Raw genomic sequence first — 23,089 nt, 5'->3', positions numbered from 1 at the left:
AAGGTAATGGCTTCAAAGTCCAAATTTCAGGGAAAAATTAACTACAGATTATATAAGATTATCTAAAAGCCAATTTATCTGACGCACTACAGGAGGTCTTGAGCAAAGTCAACATATGCAAACCAGGATCTACTGACTTCATCAGGCACCAATTATGATATTAATTCATCTTTATTACAGGAGGCTCAGTGCCTACTCACCAGATGAACATCAATCGAGAAACTAAAGAGGACTGGGGATAAGGTTATAAACAGCAGACAGTTTGCTAATGCTGGAAATCCAGAACAACCCACACAAAATGCTGGAGGAACTCAGCAGGTCAGGCAGCATCCAAGGAAATGAATAGATAATTGGCGTTTCGGGCTGAGACACGTCTTCAGGACTGAGAAGGAAAAGGCAGACACCAGAATAAAAATGTGGGGGAAGGGGAAGGAGGCTGACTGGAAGGTGATAGGTGTTGAGGCCAGGTGGGTGGGAATGGTAGAGGGCTGGAGAAGAAAGAATCTGATAGGAGAGGACAGTGGACTATAGGAAAAGGGAAGGAGAAGGGGACCCAGGGGGAAATAATAGGCGGGTGAGAAGGGTAAAAGGTCAGAGGGGAGAATAGAGGGAGGAGAGGAATTGGATAGTCCTTATGGGACTTGGGAAAAATTAGGAGTGTTTGATATCCCATAATGAAAATTTAGCTCTCACAGGCTCCCCTTACCTACCTGAAGGGTATCTAGATCATGCTAGCCAATGAGATATTGCCTTCTGGGTCAACTGGTATCAATTGATGGCCCGAATGGCCTAATTCTGCTCCCACGTCTTATGGTCTAATACTATTATTAAAGTGGAATGTTTGCAAACCTTTCTAGCATCGATAAATGTGTAAAACCATTCAAATACTATTAAAAATTTAAAAGGCATTTAAAAATATCAAAATATAAAAACGATTCTACCCAAAATTCAAAGCAATTTGATTAATTGAATTAAAGCAAATAAGAAGGAAAATGGTAGCCATGTCTTCCTGCAACAGGTAGAGTTCTGATGTCGATAAATCTGAGGAAGTCGCTTTTGTTTAAAGACTCCGAGGAATCCGTCAGAAAGCCATAGGGTTTGCCAGGATTGGCACTTTGCTAAGCAGGAGGCCTGACTTTATCCTACATGTGGGAGTGCTGTGCTTCTTCCAGGAATTGGTAAACTGGCAGATCCCATGTGCAGTTGTTAGCTTCTAAGCAGGTGTTAAAGTCTAATGTATGGACTGTATTTCTTGAAAGTGTGAAGGATACAGATAGAAAATTAAATTTTACATGAGAATTTTGCAGACACATTTTCAAAATAGTAGGAGAGGTACTTTGATTAATTGGTCATATTTTTACAGATGGATTGACTTCTGTTCGACTGTGTTGAAAAGAGAAAGTCAGCGCAAATAGTGAATGCAAGCTTGATTTTAATGTCTAAGAGAAATTTTGATAGGTACATGGATGATAGGGGCATGGAGGGCTATGGTCCTGGTGTAGTTTGAGGGGTGTAGGCAGTTTAAATGGTTCAGCATGGACTAGATGGGCCAAAAGGACTGTTTCTGTGCTGTAATTTTCTATGACTCTACGATACAAAAATGATTCTGGGAATGAAAGGGTTACCATATGAGGAATGTCTGGCAGCTCTTGGGCTGTATTCCCTGGAGTGCAGGAGAATGAGGGGGGGATCTCATAGAAACATTCTGAATATTAAAAAGCCTGAACAGATTAGATGTGGCAAAGTTATTTCCCGAAGTGTTCGTCTAGTTATCTCAAGGTCGCTTGTTCGAACCTCAGCTGTGGCAGCGTGTTTGTGCCCTTGAGCAAGGCACTTAATCACACATTGCTCTAGTCTGTGCGAGGAGTGGCGCCTCACACAGACTTCCAGTCTGCGCCTTGTAAGGCATGAAAATGCCCGACTCAGACCTCTCGTGGTCTGAGTCGACGTTCCCTCCCCTATTTCCCATGGTAGGGGATTCTAGGACAGGAGGGCACGACTTCAGGATTGAAGGACGTCCTTTTAGAACTGAGTTGTGGAGAAATTACTTTAGTCAGAGAGTGGTAAATCTGTGGAATTTGTTGCCACGAGTGGCTCTGGAGGCCAAGTCATTGGGTGTATTTAGATTAGATAGATTAGATTCAACTTTATTGTCATTGTGCCAGGTACAGGTACAAAGCCAAAGTATGCAGTTAGCATCTAACCAGAACTGTGAAGAATAGTGTTATTTACAAAATAACTGCAAATAAAAAGTAAGTGCTACAGCACACAAATATAAAACTACTGAGACAGTCCAATATGGGTGCAATACTGATTAGCGCTGTGATGTGAGGTTCAGCAGGGTGTGTGGCAGAGATAGATAGGTTCTTGATTAGCCAGGGCATTAAAGGGTGGGAGGTGAAGGCAGGGGAGTGGAGATGACTAGAAGAATTGGATCAGCCCATGATTGAATGGCAGAGAAGATTTGATGGGCTGAATGGCTTACTTCTACTCCTATATCTTATGGTCTTATGAAGCTTCCTCAAAACTAACTCCCAAAATTAGATTTTAAACTGTGTGAAGTGTCTTTCAGAAAGTTCTGGAGCGAAAAGCAAACCGCTGCAGGGTCTTGCTCAAAAGATTACCTCCCAAGATGCTGCCTGACCCGCTAAGTTCCAGCAGTTTGTTCTTTGCTCCAGAACTTTCTGGAAGATACTTCACACCATTCTCTGTGGAGATTCAAGCTTCTGTACTCTCCTGTGTTTCTACAAAGTTGTGGTTGATATTTTCCACTGACTATTAAATTAGTTTTTTATTCATTTGTACATTCATTTTATGGGTTTATTAAGGTTGTGATGGCCAGGGGAGGTAATGTGGACAAGCTCCTATCTGGGTTGAACTCCATCTGCCACTTCTCAGCCCAGTTTTGCATCCTATCAATGTCCCGCTGTAACCTCTGATAGCCCTCCACACTATTCACAACACCCCTAACCTTGGTGTCATCAGCAAATTTACTAACCCATCCCTCCATTTCCTCATCCAGATCATTTATAAAAATCACGAAGAGTAGGGGTCCCAGAACAGATCGCTGAGGCACACCGCTGGTCACCAACCTCCATGCAGCATATGACCCGTCTACAACCACTCTTTGCCTTCTGTGGGCAAGCCAATTCTGGATCCATGAAGCTATGTCCCCATGGATCCCATGCCTCCTTACTTTCTCAATAAGCCTTGCATGAGGTAACTTATCAAATGCCTTGCTGAAATCAATATACACTACATCTACTATTCTGCCTTCATCAGTGTGTTTACCTTCATCAATAGATTAAAAAACATGAAAAGACAGAAATACTGTATATTAAAAAAGTGAGGTAGTGTCCAAGAGTTCAATGTCCATTTAGGAATCGGATGGCAGCGGAGAAGAAGCTGTCCCTGAATCACTGAGTGTGTGCCTTCAGGCTTCTGTACCTCCTACCTGATGGTAATGGTGAGAAAAGCAGATGCCCTGGGTGCTGGAGGTCTGCTAGCTTTCTGAGACACTGCTCCCTGAAGATGTCCTGGGTACTTTGAAAGCTTCTACCCAAAATGGATCTGACTAGATTTAAAACCTTCTGCAGCTTCTTTCAGTCCTGTGCAGTAGCCCCTCCATACTAGACAGTGATGCAGCCTGTCAGAATGCTCTCCACGGTACGTCTATAGAAGTTTTCGAGTGTATTTGTTGACATACCAAATCTCTTCAAACTCCTAATGAAGTATAGTCGCCATCTTGCCTTCTTTATATCTACATTGATATGTTGGGACCAGTTAGATGCTCAGAGATCTTGACACTCAGGAACGTGAAACTGTTCACTCTCTCCACATCTGGTCCCTCTATGAGGATTGGTATGTGTTCCTTCGTCTTACCCTTCCTGAAGTCCACAATCAGCTCTTTTGCCTTACCGACGTTGAGTGCCAGGTTGTTGCTGCAGCACCATTCCACTAGTTGGCATATCTCACTCCTGTACGCCCTCTCGTCACCGCCTGAGATTCTACCAACAATGGTTGTATCAACAACAAATTTATAGATGGTATTTGAGCGAGCCACACAGTCATATGTATGTAGAGAGTAGAGCAGTGGGCTAAGCACACACCCCTGAGGTGCGCCAGTGTTGATCATCAGCGAGGAGGGTATGATATTACCAATCCGCACAGATTGTGGTCTTCTTGTTCGAAAATCGAGGATCCAATTGCAGAGGGAGGTACAGAGGCCCAGGTTCTGCAACTTCTCAATCAGGATTGTGGGAATGATGGTATTAAATGCTGAGCTATAGTCGATGAACAGCATCCTGACATAGGTGTTTGTGTTGTCCTGGTGGTCTAAAGCCATGTGGAGAGCCATTGAGATCGTGTCTGCCGTTGAGCTATTGTGGCAATCGGCAAATTGTAACGGGTCCAGGTCCTTGCTGAGGCAGGAGTTGAGAGGGTAAACAGCTTTAAGTTCCTCGGCATCCGCATCACCGAGGACCTCATGTGGTCTGTTCACACTAAATGTGTGGTGAAAAAGGCACGACAGTGCCTCTTTTACCTCAGACAGTTGTGGAAGTTTGGTACAGGTCCCCAAATCCTAAGAACTTTCTACAGGGGCACAATTTAAGAGCATCCTGACTGGCTGCATCACTGCCTGGTATGGGAACTGTACTTCCCCTAATTGCAGGATTCTGCAGAGAGTGGTGCAGACAGCCCAGCGCATCTGTTGTGAACTTCCCACTATTCAGCACATTTTCAAAGACAGGTGTGAGAAAAGGGCCTGAAGGACCACTGGGGACTTGAGTCACCCCAAGCACAGTCTATACCAGTTGCCACCATCCGGGAAATGGTACCACAGTATAAAAGCCAGGACCAACAGGCTCTGGGACAGTTCCTTCCACCAGGCCATCAGACTGATTAACTCATGCTGATTGGAAAGTATTTCTATGTTTCATTGACTGTTCTATTTATTTTAAATTATGATAAATTACTATGATTGCACATTGCACATTTGGATGGAGATGTAACGTAAAGATTTTTACTCCTCATACCTGTGAAGGATGTAAGAAATAAAGTCAATTCAATTCAGTTCAAAATTGTCATCTATACCAGCTATTGGAGCATGGGACACAAGCCCATGATTGACTCAATTTCTAGCCAAGTGTTGAGGAAGATTGAAACGTTTGAGTTGAATGCTGAAGTTGAGCAATGGTTCAGAGCTGTCTACCAGCCTCTTGTTTACTGCTGTGAAGGAAATATTCTGTGTGTGACAATCTCTCGCTTGTTGCTCCCAAGGGAGTGCACCTGCATTTGAAAGGTCTCTTGCTTCCTCGGTGTTGTTGGAGGATGCTACTAAAGTTCTGGGTCTGCGGTTTGTGGACTGAACTGTACTTCACTTGGACTCATTTAATTTTATGTTTTTATATTCTTGTTTCTGTTTGCGTGACTTGGTTTTTTTTGCATGTGGGAGGGGGTTTGATACTCTCGTTGCTGTTTGCATGTTTTGTTTTTTAGGCATGGGCTGTTTGATGTTCTTGTTGCTGTTTGCATGATTTGTTTTTTTTTTGGTGCATGGGAGGTTCTTCTTTTGAACAGCTTCACTGATTTTTGTTTCGTAGCTACCTGGAGAAGATGAATCTCAGAATTGTATACATATTCTGACAATAAATGTACCTTGAAACTTAAATAGCGGTCAGCTAGATATGCCATGATTCAGAGCACCATTTGCATTCCCAATGAGAAGGCACACTGGCTCTGCTGCCTCCTGAACCCCTGGTTTACACTTTACTCTCTATGCTTCCAAATGCAAAATAAAGCCATTGTTCAACACTGAGGACCTCTGGTGTCCAATCTTGTCCACTCCAATTTCCACGTTTGCCTTTTGTTTATAAAACATTAATCCTAGAGGGTTTGGATGAAAGATGGAGTAGAAATATTAAGTATTTTATGCCTTGTCTAATGAAGTCAAGCATTCCACTTGCCTTTTTGTCTAAGTTTCTTTCATATGATTGATTGGACACAAGCTGGGGTCTGATCAGCCCCGGCTGGGTCACCTGGAGGAGGTTGTATGATGTTGAAGGACCCGAAACACCCGATGATTCCAGGAATATCACTGAAGATGTGTCCAGAAGCATCAATAGATGTATGTACACAGCATGCTAACATCACATTCCTCATTAGAAACATAGAAAACCTACAGCACAATACAGGCCCTTTGGCCCACAGAGTTGCGCCGAACATGTACCTACCTTAGAAATTACTAGGCTTACCTATAGCCCTCTATTTTAGTAAGCTCCATGTACCCATCTAAAAGTCTCTTAGAAGACCCGATTGTATCCGCCTCCACCACTGTTGCCGGCAGCCCATTCCACACACTCACCACTCTCTGAGTAAAAAAACTTACCCCTGACATCTCCTCTGTACCTAGTCCCCAGCACTTGTGTCCTGTTGTGCCAACCATTTCAGCCCTAGGAAAAAGTCTCTGACTACCCACACGATCAATGCCTCTCATCATCTGATACACATCTGTCAGGTCACCTCTCATCCTCCGTCGCTCCCAGGAGAAAAAGCCGAGTTCACTCAACCTATTCTCATAAGGCATGCTCCCCAATCCAGGCAACATCCTTGTCAATCTCCTCTGCACCCTTTCTATGGCTTCCACATCTTTCCTGTAGTGAGGCGACCAGAACTGAGCACAGTACTCCAAGTGTGGTCTGACCAGGGTCCTATATAGTTGCAACATTACCTCTCGGCTCCTAAAGTCAATTCCACAATTGATGAAGGCCAATACACCGTATGCCTTCTTAACCACAGAGTCAACCTGTGCAGCTGTTTTGAGTGTCCTATGGACTCAGACCCCAAGATCCCACTGATCCTCCACACTGCCAAGAGTCTTACCATTAATATTTGCCATCATATTTGACCAACCAAAATGAATCACTTCACACTTATCTGGGTTGAACTCCATCTGCCACTTCTCAGCCCAGTTTTGCATCCTATCAATGTCCCGCTGTAACCTCTGATTGCCCTCCACACTATCCACAACACCTCCAACACTTCTATCATCAGCAAACTTACCAACCCATCCCTCCACTTCCTCATCTAGGTCATTTATCAAAATCACGAAGAATAAGGGTCCCAGAACAGATCCCTGAGGCACTCCACTGGTGACGACCTCCATGCAGAATACAAACCTTCTACAACCGCTCTTAGCCTTCTGTGGGCAAGCCAATTCTGGATCCACCAAGCAATGTCCCCTTGGATCCCATGCCTCCTTACTTTCTCAATAAGCCTTGCATGGAGTACCTTATCAAATGCCTTGCTGAAATCTATATACACCACATCTACTGCTCTTCCTTCATCAGTGTGTTTAGTCACATCCTCAAAAAATTCAATCAGGCATGTAAGGCATGACCTGCCCTTGACAAATCCAGGCTGACTACTCCTGATCATATACCTCTCCAAATGTTCATTAATCCTGCCTCTCAGGATCTTCTCCATCAACTTACCAACCACTGAGGTAAGACTCACTGGCCTATAATTTCCTGGGCTATCTCTACTCCCTTTCTTGAATAAAGGAACAACATCTGCAACCCTCCAATACTCCAGAACCTCTCCCGTCCCCATTGACGATGCAAAGATCATCGCCAGAGGCTCAGCAATCTCTTCCCTCACCTCCCACAGTAGTCTGGGGTACATCTCATCCAGTCCCAGCAACTTATCCAATGATGCTTTCCAAAAGCTCCAGCACATCCCGTTTCTTAATATCTACATGCTCAAGCTTTTCAGTCTGCTGCAAGTCAGCACTACAATCACCAGGATCCTTTTCCATAGTGAATACTGAAGTATTCATTAAGTTCCTCTGCTACTTTCTCCGGTTTCATACACACTTTCCCACTATCACACTTGATAGGTCCTATTCTTGCATGTCTTATCCTCTTGCTCTTTACATACTTGTAGAATGCCTTTGGGTTTTCCTTAATCCTGCCCGCCAAGGCCTCCTCATGGCCCCTTCTGGCTCTCCTAATTTCCTTCTGAAGCCCCTTCCTATTAGCCTTATAATCTTCTTGATTGCTAATATTAGCTAGTTCTCTGAACCTTTTGTAAGCTTTTTTTTTCTTCCTGACTTGATTTATTACAGCCTTTGTACACCACGGTTCCTGCACCCTACTATAACTTTCCTATCTCATTGGAACGTACCTATGCAGAACTCTACACAAATATCCCCTGAACATTTGCCACATTCCTTCCGTACGTTTCCATGAGAACATCTACTTCCATTTTAAGCCTCCAGTTTCCTGCCTGATAGCTTCATAATTCCCCTTACTCCAACTAAACACTTTTCTAACTTGTCTGTTCCCATCTCTCTCCAATGCTATTGTAAAGGAGATAGAATTATGATCACTATCTCCAAAATGCTCTCCCACTGTGAGATCTGACACCTGACCAGGTTCATTTCCGAATACCAAATCAAGTACATTCTCTCCTCTTGTAGGCTTATCTACATATTGTGTCAAGAAACCTTCCTGAACACACCTAACAAACTCCACCCTATCTAATCCCTTTGTTCTAGGGAGATGCCGATCGATATTTAGGAAATTAAAATCTCCCATCACGACAATTCTGTTATTATTACATCTTTCCAGGATCTGTTTCCCTATCTGCTCCGCGATATCCCTGTTACTATTGGGAAGCCTATAAAAAACACCCAGTAAAGTTATTGACCCCTTCCTGTTCCTAACCTCCACCCACAGAGACTCCGTAGACAATCCCTCCATGGCATCCACCTTTTCTGCTGCCGTGACACCATCTCTGATCAACAGTGCCAAGCCCCACCTCTTTAGTCTCCCTCCCTGTCCTTTCTGAAACATCTAAATCCCGGCACTTAAAGTAACCAGTTTTAAAGTGCCCACAGAAAAGAGAACAGTCTTCTGAACAAATATTTTAATTTTTCTGCTGTACAATACTGACTAGAACGCCAGTTTCTGTAATATTTTTGGTAAAACAAAAACTCATTCTCTAAATACATTAAAATCTGTTGATATGGTTCACTTCAAACACAATATTCAATAAACCAAAAAATACTGAAAACCAGAAGCAAAGCGAAAAAGAGGAAAAATAATTTAGATGAAGGGAATAACTCTTGAGGATTCATCTGGTATTTCCAGTGTGGGTTATGTCACTAATTGCTGGATAGTTACTCATGCAGGTTAAACATCAACAGAGTAGACCCTTTTAAATGATACGAGCAACCAGGAAATAACACGAATACAAGGAACAAGGAAGTAAAATAGCTTCATTGCATCATTCACCACAACTTTCTAATCTTCCAGTAACATTATCTAGTTTCTATTAATATCTAATTTCACAAGGTCTTACTCAACATATTGAGTAATATCTTACCTTCACTCAGGTCATTTCAAAGTCATCTGACACCCATTTCTGTTTTTCCAGTGTAAATTCTAGTACAACAATTAGAATCAGGGGAAAAAAAAATGAGCTTGAAGTAATCCATTTTTGTACAGGAAATTGGAGCAGTTAGAATATACTTAACCATCGTTTATCTTCCTGGTTAAGGTCACACAGCCAGAAGATGAGATTTCGATATGATAGGCAGTTGGCAGTTTAAATTGCTTGCACAGACTAGATGGGACAAAGGGCATGTATCTGTGCTGTACTTTTCTATGACTCAAAGTGCAAATAGATTCTGAAGAATGTATTGAGAAACATGATTATACAGGTGTCAAAACTGATATAAAGATTAATTAAAATGGACACACCATATTAGAGTTAACAACCATTTCCTGTTCATAAGTTATTTTCTATTCTTCAAAATATTGAGAATGGAGCTGCCAGTTGAGTTAAGAGATTCATTTAAATATACCACAGGCAGAAAAATGCAACAGCTACACAAAGTCGCAGCATAAATATGGAACAATGTGGACCAATTGACGCAGAGCAGTTTTACGTCACGTGTAAGGATAACTGTTCAGTCGCTCAGAAGTAAAGCAATTGCAGTGGTTGGTAATAAAGAGATTCTGAATGCTCTGAAAATAACAATCAGAATTCAAAAAGAACAATATAAATCCCTGCACAATGGGCTGCTAGAAGGCATGTGGTATTCTAAGTGCAATTTTTCAGCGTTTCCACAAGAACAATTTTCTTCTATAAAATGTTTTGCATCTGGAAGATCTATTGTTAAGGAAAAGAATGAATGATGAAAAAAATGTAATATAGAATCAGTCAACAATTCATATAGCTGGTGCTAACAACTCCAGTATGAATGAAGTCCAAACCTTGATTGGTTGTAAATCTCCTTTTCTGTTCTTCCAAATAATAATTGAGTCTAGGGTAGAGATGACAACAGCATCTTCCACAAATTCATCAGTTAGTGTTTCTTAGAGCTGTGCAACATTTATTATTTGATCCGTAAGAAAATACTGTATCAGTTTATAAGTTATTAATAAACTAGAAACATGAATTTCAAAAATACAGTGTATCTTGCCCATTTGTAGCAGTTTTTACGCTGTAACTAAAGAATTTATTCAGTACAGCTGATGATACGAGTCCCATTGTTTGTCCATCACAGTGAAGTTGCTGTGAGAAATACAATGCAGGCAGCTTCTCCTTCACATTGCACTGGTCCTTTGCCATCAATGTTCAGAATCCAGTTTTTTTGTCAATAATTCCACTCATTTCTGACTCAATGGTCCCGCATTTGTTTTTGACAAACGCATTTATTACATTGGCTAAAAATAGTCTCGTCTCCTTGATTCCTCACTGCTGAAGGATGGATTGTATTGTCCAGTGTATATGCAAGAGTAACGTGATCCTGGTAGACCACTGTAAGGGTGCAGGCCATTCCTATCCACTTCTGAGCCCCTGAAGCCAGACTGTTAAAGAGAAAAAAATAACAATAAGCACTTTAAAGAAGGAACTACTATTTTATCCATTGTGGCAAAATTGTTAAAGCAAAAAATAAACTGAATGTACAAGTCTCAGACCAATTACAAAGCAGCATGAATATCAGAACCAGTGGGCCAATTGGCTCCCAGAATCTACTCCACCCTTCAGAAACTGATCCACTCTTGGCCTCAGCATTACTTTCCCATACTCTTTGACTCCATTTACATACTTCTCTGGAATAAAGAATTCCACACAGCCCTCTGAGAGAACAACTTCCTTCTCAATTCCATGTTAAACAGGCAACCTCTTCTTCTGAAGCTCCCACAAAGAAGAGATTCCTCTCAGTATCTACCCTGCCAAACCCCTCAGAACCTTAGATGCTTCAATATTATCACCTCCCATTCTTCTAAATCCAAAGGCAATGAACTGACCCTGCTCGACCTCCCTTCATCCCAGAAGTCAACCTTGAGAATCTTCAATACCAGTATGTCAATAGACAATAGGTGCAGGAGTAGGACATTCAGCCCTTCAAGCCAGCACCGCCATTCACTGTGATCATGGCTGATCATTTCCTTCCTAAAATATGAAGATACAATCATACACATTATTCCTGCTGTCTTGCAGTGCCCTGTAAGATTCTATGGAAGTTACTGTTTCCATCTTTTTAAAAATCTTTCTTGTAACTTTCCATCAGCTTTCCCAATTGTTCAAAGTCTAAGAAAACTACAACACAGAAACAGCTCCTCTGGCCCATTCAGTCCATGCAGAACCATTTAAACTGCCTAGTCCCATCAGACCGACTAGGTCCCATCAACCTGCTCCCAGACAATATTCCTGCATACTCCTACCCATCCATGTATTTATCCAATCTTTTCTTTAACATTGAAATCGAAATCACATCCACCACTTGTGCTAGCAGCTCGTTCCACACACTCACTACCCTCTAAGTTAGGGGTCGCCAACCCATCGATAGCGATCGACCGGTCGATCTTTGAGACTTTCCCAGTAGATCCCAAAAGAAATCAAAAATAAATACACAAATACTGTTGTAATGTGAGCATTATAAAAATAAGTAATACTAATTAGGATAATGGTAATATAGCAATACTTTTACTACAAAGCTGTTTGTAAAGAGAGATCGTTTCCGGGTTGCAGGCATTCTTTCTGCCCAGTGCGCATGTCTGTAGCAACCCCGCCATGAACTGTTTTCAGCGTAGCTTGTGCTGCATCAAAGTGACCAATTAAATTAGATACACAGTGGTCCCCAACCACCGGGCCGCGAAGAATGCAGCGGTACAGCGGTAGTCGTAACGCACCCAGCACATCTTTAAGAAAAAAGTTGAGATAAACAAGCTAATTAATTAGGTGCCGCCCGGCACGCAAGTGTCGCCTCTGATCTGGGCCGACATTTACGTGCCGGGCGGCACCTAATTAATTAGCTTGTTTATTTCGGCTCTTTTTCTTAAAGATGTGCTGGTGCGTTCCAGCCGCCGCTATACCACTGCATTCTTCACGGCCTGGAGATTGGAGACCATTGGATAAGAGTACAGACTGTCACAAACATCAATATATGGCACTCGCTCGTGATATCCTGATAGCATGGCAGAGGCTCCACAAAAGAAGGCAAAAACATACAAATTCCATCCAGAATGGAAAGAGGAATTTTTACTTACCTTGGTGAAAGACAAGTGTGTTTGTATGTTGTGCCACCAAACACAAGCACTGACTAAAAGAGGGAATCTGGAGCGGCACCACAACACCAACCACCAGGAATTTAAAAACACCTACTCTCCAAGGAGCGCAATTCGTGCCAGGAAAGTTGAGGAGCTGAAAACGGGGTTGAAGGCCCAGCAATCGTTTTTCACAAAACGTGCTGCTCAAAATAAGGCTGCAATTATTGAAGCATCATTTCGTGTAAGTCACCTTTTGGCTAAACACAAGAAGCCTCTTACAGATGGCGATTTATTCAAGGAAGCAATGGCCTTTACCACAGAGACTGTTTTTAATGACTTTAAAAACAAGAACGACATCACAACCGCAATACATAACATACTGCTTGGCCCTGCAACAGTGACAAGGAGGGTAGAGTCACTGTCAGAGGACGTGAATATTTTTCACTACAGTTCGATGAATCCCTGGATGTAATGCAAACAGCTTAGCTTGTTGTATTTGTCAGAATGGCTTTCCAGAATTTTCAACAAAGGAGGACTTCCTCACTCTTTTGCAATTAAAGGAGAGAACGAGAGGTGAGGATATTTACAATGAGTTTAAAAAATGTCCGTGAAAATGACATCCCCATTAATAAACTGGTGGCAATTACTACTGATGGGACCCCAGCAATGCATAGTGTGCGCGTTGGTTTTATAGCACTAAAAGTCAGTGCCCACTTTGAGTCAACTTCTCTATGTGAAATCGCATTTTCACAGATGAAAAATTATTAAATCTAAGTACGGGAGCTGTCTTACTGACAGACATCTCACAGACTGTCTCAGACTGGCTGTCTGTAGTTATGAGCCAAATTTCAGGGAACTAGCAGTAAGTATTCAGCCCCAGTCATCACACTGAGTGCAACAGTTAATTTTTAATCATTTATTTTTCGTGTTGAAATAAAATTAAATAATGAAACTTAGAATTAAAGGTGTAAAGTATTGTAATATTCTTAAAGAAAGATATGCTAGTTACAGTGTTTTCTTGTTTGAATTAATTTGAAAGTTTGACAGAAGTATTTTGTGTAATTCAAATACAATTAGCCCAAATAAAAGGCCTCAAATTGGAAGTACAATCTGAGCTGTTTTTTCTCTAAACGATTTAGTAGGTAGATCTTGCCTTTCACTAAGGTCGAGATAAGGGATCTTGGGCTTAAAAAGGTTGGTGACCACTACTCTAAGTGAACAAGTTTCCCCTCATGTTCCCCCTAGATATTTCACCTTTCACACTTGATCTCTAGTTGAAGTCTCACCTAACCTCAGTGGAAAAAGCCTGCTTGCATTTACCCTGTCTGTACCCCTCATGATTTTGTGTACCTCTATCAAATCTCTTCTCAATCTTCTAAGTTTGTTGTACTTGCAAGCCTACTCTTTGCCTTTATTACATTAGACCACACTCAACCATCAGGCTCTTGAACAAAAGAGGTTAACTTCACTCGCCCCATCATTGACATATTCCCACAACCAATGGATTCACTTTCAAGAATTCTTCATCTCATATTCTCAATATTTATTGCTTATTTATTTATTATTATTATTTCTTTCTTTTTGTATTTACACAGTTCGTTGTCTTCTGCATTCTGGTTGAACACTCTAGTTGGGCAATCTTTCATTGATTCTGTTATAGCTAATATTCTGTAGATTTGTAGAGTATGCCCACATGAAAATTAATTTCAGGGTTGTGTCTGGTGACATATGCGTACTTTGATAACAATATTTACTTCGAACTGTGAACACGAGTTGAGTTTTGATTTCATACTCACTGAATAGTATATGTCTGTCATCTGTAGTAGGTTTTTTGTGCTGCCATTCTCCTGCATCTCTATTGTTTCCCTGCCCCACTCTACCGATATCCGGGGATTTTTGGGGAACTCAGCATAGCTGGATCTTTGAAACTCAGCACTCTTGAAGATCAGTTTGGTGATATCATTCTTCTCTTTCCTGACGAAAGAAAATAAGGAATTCAAGTTCACAAGTTACAATGGCTTCAAACTGGCAGCAAGGAGTTTGATATGCGGCAAAAACCTGCATCGACGTCTTTAGATTATTGCAAAGTGCTTCATTGCCAACGTAGTACTTTTGAAATGTTGTCACTGTTGCAAAGGAAACAATGTGGCATCCAGTTTACACACTGTAATATAAATCATGAGATACTGATTACGCAGTAAGTATTATATTAGAACATCAGTAATAACTGTAGGAGTGGGCCATTCAGCCCCTTGTGCCTGCTTCAAGGTCTATTTAATTAAGATTGATTTATTTCAATGCTGCTTACCTGTATGAACTCAAAACCCCTTAAGGTGTAAACATTTAATGATCACTGTCTAAAATATAATCAGTGACAGAGCCCTTAGTCATCTTGGATAGAGAATTCCAAGGATTCATGATCATCTGGGTGGAAGAAAAATTCCTGTCACCTCAGTTTAGAAAGGCCTCTTGTTTTGAGAATGTACCCTTGCTGTTCAACACCTCGACTAGCCTGCCAAGCTCTATTATGAACTCGGTGTTTCTGTATGATTGCCCCTCTCTCATGAGAATGTACATAGGTCCAAGGTGCTAAATGTTAGAGGAACTCGGTAGATGAAGCAACATTTATGGAAAGAAATGGACAGTTGACATTTTGGTGCAAAATACTTCAGCTGAACTAGAAGAGCTAGTCCTGATGAAAGGTCTTAACTGTCCATTTCTCTCCACAGATGCTGCCCGACCAACTGAGTTCCTTTAGCACCTTGTGTGCTGCTTCAGATTCCAGCATCTGCAGTCTCTTGTACCTCCAGCGTATAGGGTCAATCTGTTTAATTTGATGAATTTTGACTTAACTCTCTATCATAAGCACATCTATTCCTAGATATGGCAACCAAGCCTCTACACCGTAGGTTCCCAAATTTTTTATGCCATGGACCCCCTATCATTAACTTAGGGGTCTGTGGGCCCCAGGTTGGGAACCCTTGGTCTACACAATAATTCTAGATGCAGACCTGTCAGGGCCCTATACAAAGGAAAATGATAGCTCTGCTTTCATATTAACACTTCTTGTAATGTAGTTCAACAATTAAGAGGGAAATTAAGAGAGCTAAAAGAAGACGAGGTTGTTCTAGCAGACAAGGAGAAGGAGAATTCTTTTTTCCAATATTATTATTAGTCTCCACATAGAAGAATACAGAGTACAAGGAAGTATATATAAAAGGTCAAAAAGGATTTAAAAACACTACCAATTACATTATATCTATCCATGATAACAATCTCATTACCCCGTATTCATGTAAGTTAATCAATAGTTATATTGAAATGTACTAATTTATTACAAAACAATCTAACCCCTACTAAGACTGAAGCTGTTTATTAAGGAGAAAAAAGGTAAAATACCTTCTCATATAATAAAAAATATTACAGGTTTTCCCCGCCATCTGAAGGTAGAGCGTTCCTATGAAACAGTTTGTAAGCCGGAATGTCGTAAAGCGAAGAAGCAATTACCATTTATTTATATGGGAAAAATTTGTGAGCGTTCGCAGACCCAAAAATAACCTACCAAGTCATGCCAAATAACACATAAAACCTAGAATAACAGTAACATATAGTAAAAGCAGGAATGATATGATAAATACACAGCCTATATAAAGTAGAAATACTTTTCCACAATCATTGCCTGCACTGTCCACCGTAGCGAATATCTCACGCAAGCGCTCTCAGCAGAAACACGGCGCAAGCGCTCTCGGCAGAAAATCTCACGCAAGTGCTGTTGGCAAAAACACTCTCTCCAGTAACCTTTAAGCTATGAAGCTGCCAAATCATACCAAATAACATGTAGGAATACGCAGCCGATATAAAGTAGAAGGGGGAGAGGGGGAGAGGGGGAGAGAGGGAGAGAGGAAGTGTGTGTGTCGTGGAACACACACACCTTGTTATTAAGAGAGAGAGAGAGGCGAAGACTGCTTTGAGATGGTGTAACGGTTTCTCTGCAGTATTTTTACACTTTTGCAAGGACACTGGCAGCTTCTAAGTACCTACAGAGAGGGAAGGGAGGAGTTGCTTGATGGAAAGCTGGTGTTCAGCACAACAGTATTTAAACCAGCTTAATTGCTTGTTCCACAGAAGGACATGCAGATGCACAAGGGTGTGGTGAAGTTACCACTATCCTGTTCAAGTGCCCACAAGTGTGGGATTGAGGATCGATTCTGAGAGATCGATCTGTGATTATTAGTGCATGAAAGAGCGACCTTGTGGAGTCTACTAGTGTGTCTAACCCTCGCCTGGGTTGGTAGACTATCATTCGAAGATGGTGCTCTTAAGTTGGTCAAGTTTGGCCAACTTGGAAGTTTCGGAGGACAACGGGAAGATCGACGGCATCAGCTCACCTGAAGAACAACCACAACACCTCTCTCTCTCCATCATTACTCAACTCAATACCATGAACTGAACTGAACTTTACTCATCATCGTAAGACTGTATCTATTTACCCCTAGGCTTGAAGAAGCTTGATTTCTATTAAAGGCATCTGTTAGTCTTGCAAGACCATGGATCTGCGCCTGGAAAGTCTTTACTCTCAGGTCTCCCCTTTCCATGACACCAATGTTGTCCAAGTGAAGGGCATTAGGACCCATACAGCTTGGCACCAGTGTCGTCGCAGAGCAATGTGTGAGTAAGCGCCTTGCTCAAGGACACAACACGGTGCCTCAGCTGGGGTTCAAACTCACGACCTTCAGGTCACTAGTCCAATGCCTTAACCACTTGGCCATGGGCCCACCCTTGGTTTCTATATTTCCACACTTATATACATATAATCTTTGCTAACCTGTTTGCTATATCTGATTTTATGTTACTGTATTGTGCAGTTACTAATAAATACCATTAGTTAATAGCAATACCAGACTCCAAAGTGTTTTCCATTTCTGTTGGTTCTTTAACCCATCATGGGGTATGTGACAATGATCTGAGATAGCAATCTCTTTATATTCACAGGAATGAACTGATGAAATCATTTGACTATCGATAAAAAAATAATCAATCCTGGAATATGCATGATGGACATGGAAAAAAAAACGAGTACTCCCTATCTAAAGGATGTAAAAAACGCCAAACATCAACAATACTACACTTCAATAAAAAAAGATTGAATAAACAAAGCTGATTTATTAAGAGCCACTGGTTTAGAAGATGATCGGTCTAAAGTTGGGTCTAGTCAACAGTTAAAATCTCCTCCCATCACCAGAGAATAAAGACTGAGATCTGGTAAAAACAAAAAAAAAACTTGAAGAATCCTGGATCATCTACATTTGGAGCATACACATTGGCAAATACTATTCATTTATTATCTAGTTTTCCTGAAACTATAACAAAATGCCCATTGGTATCCGACACTACTTTATGTTGGACAAAGGGAAGTGTGTTATCTATAAGAAACGAAACTCCTCTAGATCTGGCCTGAAAAGAAGAATGAAAATAAAGTTCATTCCAACGGCTAAAAAAATGTAAATTATCACATTTTGCGTATCTGAGTTTCTTGTAAGAAAATAATAGGGATCTTAAGTTTCTTAATATAAGCAAAAATCTTATCACGTTTAACAGGGTGATTTAACCCTTTCACGTTAAAACTGAGTAAATTAATAGTTTGGTCCATTTTTAATATTATATAAAGAAAGGGTTAAAATGCAAGTTAAAACCAACCCGTAAACCTTGAGAAATGGTACCCAAGCAACAAGCTGGCTAAAAATTTGAAAACAGCTTCCGAGAAGAAAAACTATACCCCTGCCCGCCTCCCAAAGAAAGGCGGCCAACCAATAGAAAGCCGGCATCTACAACTATGGACAACCCCCAAAAAAACCTGGTGATCACTCCAATTAGTTTCAAGATTATTTATATTCCAACCTAGACGAAACAATATCCAAATAAGAAATTCAATTCTCGTATATCAAAAATACAGTATTAAAAAATACAAAATGAAATTAGCTATAAAGGTTTACCAAAAGTAAAAGATGCAATTATTCATAAAGAAAGACATTTGTATCTTCATGAAAAAACAGATTAAGCAGTTAGCCTTCAAATTTAAAAAATCTTTGTGCTTCAGCATTCAAACGAAACCATTCAAAGGATCCATCTTTAATGAGATTCTCAATCAAACTGGGTAGCCAGGGGACGGCTTGAAACCCTTGTTAAAAAAAAATCCAACAAAGCTTGTTTAAACTTAGCACATTCCTGCATAACCTCAAATGAATAATCTTAGAGAATCTTAATATTCCAACCTATAACCAATCATGCTCCTTCGACGGGATCCGTGAATTAAATATTTCTCATTTAATCTTGTATCTTCATGTAAAGACAAATTAAACAGCTAGCCTTCGGATTTTTAAAACCTTTGTGCTTCAACAGTCGAATGAAACCAACGGAAAGATCAATTTTTAAGTGTGGTACTAGGTTGGGCTGGGGAGCGAAGGGCAGGCTTGAAACCATTGTTAAAAAACACGGACATAACTATTTTGAACTTAGCACGTTCCTGCATAACCTCAGGCGAGTAATCTTTGACAATTCTAATCTTACGACCATTATGGTCAATCGCGCCTCTTCGAAGAGATTCGCAAATTAACAGTTCCTTTGTTTTAAATTCATGAAAACAGATTATTACTGATCTTGGTCTACCTCCCTTAGGTCTAAACACGGGAGATCTGTGAACTCGATCAATCATAGGCAAAGACGTCAAAATTTCCAGGAATAATTCTTGCAAAATGTTTGCAAAAATTTCCATAGGATGATTACCTTCAATTAATTCTTCGAGACCCAGAACCCATTGGATGTTTCTTCTACTTCTATTTTCTAGGTTGATCATCTTCTGCCTTAACATTTCGTTGGACTTCGATTGTTTTTCACAAAGCTTTTGCAATTTATCCACTTCCGTTTCCAGAGACGACAAAATAGCTTCTTTATTTTTTATATGTTTATCGTGTTCATTAAGAGTTTGTTGAAAAGAATCCAATTTACCATCTATTTGTTTAAATTCAGAGCTGAATTGTTGAAACTTCTCAGAGGCTTCTCGTGTATGACTTTGCAGCAAATCAATAATAGAATCCAAAGAAGCAGGAAGATCATTCCTTTTAGTACTCTGGCACTCCTTCCAGTCATAATGAAAGAATATCACACTTAAAAAAGAAGTTTCAAGACAAGTTGGAAATAGTAAGATAATTAAAGTTGGAGCAATGGCAGATTGCTGTTACTCCATCAGCCACCACCAGGAAAATTCCGTGAAAGAGAATTCTAAGAGTTTTTACAGATATATTAAGAGCAAAAGTATAGCAAAGCATATAATTGGTCAACAGTCAACAGATGCAGGCGTAGGCCATTTGGCCCTTCAAGCCAGCATCGCCATTCACTGTGATCATGACTGATCATCCACAATCCGTACCCCGTTCCTGACTTCTCCCCATATCCCTTGACTCCACTATCATTAAGAGCTCTATCTAACTCTTTCTTGAAAGCATCCAGAGAATTGGCCTCCACTGCCTTCTGAGGCAGAGCATTCCACAGATCCAGAACTCTCAGGGTGAAAAAGTTTTTCCTCAACTTTGTTCTAAATGGACTACCCCTTATTCTCAAACTGCAGCCTCTGGTTCTGGACTCCCCCAACATCGGGAACATGCTTCCTGACTCCAACGTGTCCAATCCCTTAATAATCTTATATGTTTCAATCAGGTCCCCTCTCATCCTTCTAAATTCCAGTGTATACAAGCCCAGTTGCTCCAATCTTTCAACATATGACAGTCCCGCCATCCCGGGAATTAACCTCGAAAACCTACGTTGCACTCCCTCAATAGCAAGAATGTCCTTCCTCAAATTTGGAGACCAAAACTGCACACAATACTCCAGGTGTGGTCTCACCAGGGCCCTGTACCACTGCAGAAGGACCTCTTTGCTCCTATACTCAACTCCCCTTGTTATGAAGGCCAGCATGCCATTAGCTTTCTTTACTGCCTGCTGCACCTGCATGCTTGCTTTCAGTGACTGATGAACAAGGACACCTAGATCTCATTGTACTTCCCCTTTTCCTAAATTGACACCATTCAGATAGTAATCAGCCTTCCTGTTCTTGCCACCAAAGTGGATAACCTCACATTTATCCACATTATACTGCAATTGCCATGCATCCGCCCACTCACCCAGCCTGTCCAAGTCACCCTACATTCTCATAACATCCTCCTCACATTTCACACTGTCACCCAGCTTTGTGTCATCTGCAAATTTGCTAATGTTACTTTCAATCCCTTCATCTAAATTATTAATGTATATTGTAAATAGCTGCGGTACCAGCACCAAGCCTTGAGGTACCCCACTAGTCACCGCCTGCCATTCTGAAAGGGACCCGTTAATTCCTACTCTTTTTTTCCTGTCTGCCAACCAATTTTCTATCCATGTTAGTACCCTACCCCCAATACCATGTGCTCTAATTTTGCCCACTAATCTCCTATGTGGGACCTTAAAGGCTTTCTGAAAGTCCAGGTACACTATATCCACTGGCTCTCCCTTGTCCATTTTCATAGTACATCCTCAAAAAATTCCAGAAGATTAGTCAAGTGTGATTTCCCCTTCGTAAATCCATGCTGACTCGGACCGATCCTGTTACTGCTATCCAAATGTGTCGCTCATTCATCTTTTATAATTGACCCCAGCATCTTTCCCACCACTGATGTCACTGAGGTCCTTTGGAAGATCAGAATAGATATCTATGTGTTGAGCTGAAAGAGATGGTGGAAGCTCTTAATTGGACTTTTTGCATCTGTATTTACTTGAGAGATGGACACAGAATCTATAGATGTGCTGCAACGCAGCAGCGAGGTCATGGACCTGATACAGTTTACAGAGCAGGTGATTGCTATCCTGAGGCACATTAGGATGGATAAATGTCCAAGGCCCAACAAGGTGTTCCCTCAGATCTTGTGGGAGGCTAGTGCAGAAATTGCAGGGGCCCTAGCTGCAGAGATATCTAAAACATTCCTAGCCATGTGTGAGGTGCCGGAGGATTGGAGTACAGCTAATGTTGTTCCAAAAGTTTGATTGGGCAATTGAAAATTGAAAAGCTCAAACAAATAAAAAGAGGGGTAGCTCAAGCAGAGTGGCCAGTGAAGGAGTGGAGCTTTGAGGCTTTGGCTCGAGAAGCTTCAGCGAGAAGATGCAGAGGACGAGCTTGCTCCCAGAGACGTAAGGCCGGGTAAGTTTCTTTAATTAATTTAATTAACTTGGGAGTTGGTAATGGAGGCAGTAGATGGGGCAGTCCAGTGCTCCAATTGTAGGATGTGGGAAGTCAGGGACAGCACAATTAGAACATAGAATAGTACAGCACAGTACAGGCCCTTTGGCCCACAATGTTCTGCCTCCCATATAACCCCCCACCTTAAATTCCTCCATATACCTGGCTAGTAGTCTCTTAAATTTCACTAGTGTATCTGCCTCCACCACTGACTCAGGCAGTGCATTCCACACACCAACCTCTCTCTGAGTAAAAAATCTTCCTCTAATATTCCCCTTGAAATTCCCACCCCTTACTTTAAAGCCATGTCCTCTTGTATTGAGCAGTGGTGCCCTGGGGAAGAGGTACTGGCTGTCCACTCTATCTATTCCTCTTAATATCTCGTATACCTCTATCATGTCTCCTCTCATCCTCCTCCTCTCCAGAGAGTAAAGCCCTAGCTCCCTTAATCTCTGATCATAATGCACACTCTCTAAACCAGGCAGCATCCTGGTAAATCTCCTCTGTACCCTTTCCAATGCTTCCACATCCTTCCTATAGTGAGGTGACCAGAACTGGATACAGTACTCCAAGTGTGGCCTAACCAGAGTTTTATACAGCTGCATCATTACCCCGCGACTCTTAAACTCTGTCCCTCGACTTATGAAAGCTAACACCCCATAAGCTTTCTTAACTACCCTATCCACCTGTGAGGCAACTTTCAGGGATCTGTGGACATGAACCCCCAGATCCCTCTGCTCCTCTACACTACCAAGTATCCTGCCATTTACTTTGTACTCTGCCTTGGAGTTTGTCCTTCCAAAGTGTACCACCTCACACTTCTCTGGGTTGAACTCCATCTGCCACTTCTCAGCCCACTTCTGCATCCTATCAATGTCTCTCTGCAATCTTCGACAATCCTCTACACTATCCACAACACCACCAACCTTTGTGTCTGATGACTACACCTGTAAAAGGTGCATCCAGCTGCAGCTCCTGACAAACCGAGTTAGGGAACTGGAGCTGGAGCTGGATGAACTTCGGATCATTTGGGAGGCAGAGGCAGTAATAGATCGGAGTTTCAGGGAGACAGTCACCCCTAAAAACACAGGAGACAGGTAACTGGGTGACTGTCAGGAGAGGGAAGGGGAATAGACAGAAAGAGCAGAGCACCCCTGTGGCCCTTCCCATCAATAATAAGTATACTGTTTTGGATACTGTTGGTGGGGATGACCTACCACGGGCAAGTTGTAGTGGTCATGTCTCTGGCACCGAGACTGGA

General features: G+C 41.5%; 1 protein-coding gene across 10 annotated transcripts in view; it reads right to left on the bottom strand.

Annotated features, from left to right (window-relative positions):
- The window catches only part of heg1 (heart development protein with EGF-like domains 1), a 126,472-nt gene that overhangs the window by 47,564 nt on the left and 55,819 nt on the right, over positions 1–23,089 (bottom strand). For 9 of the 10 annotated variants that reach the window (XR_010018466.1, XR_010018467.1, XR_010018465.1 and 6 more), the window contains exons 11-12: positions 14,360–14,537; positions 9,388–10,877 (exon numbers count right to left, since the gene is read on the bottom strand). Coding sequence is in view for 1 of the 10 variants with exons in the window: in XM_063052419.1 (XP_062908489.1) it covers positions 10,734–10,877; positions 14,360–14,537 (322 nt within the window). In the remaining 9 variants the exon portion in view is untranslated. Of the gene's footprint in view, positions 1–8,922; positions 10,878–14,359; positions 14,538–23,089 lie in introns of those variants that run through there. The other variant, XM_063052419.1, reaches the window with a different exon arrangement.

This window comes from Mobula hypostoma, chromosome 6, assembly GCF_963921235.1.
Source record: "Mobula hypostoma chromosome 6, sMobHyp1.1, whole genome shotgun sequence".
Taxonomy (NCBI): Eukaryota; Metazoa; Chordata; class Chondrichthyes; order Myliobatiformes; family Myliobatidae; genus Mobula; species Mobula hypostoma.
The sequence above is the reverse complement of the archived record's forward strand: the minus strand, read 5'-3'. Positions and strand labels throughout refer to the sequence as shown.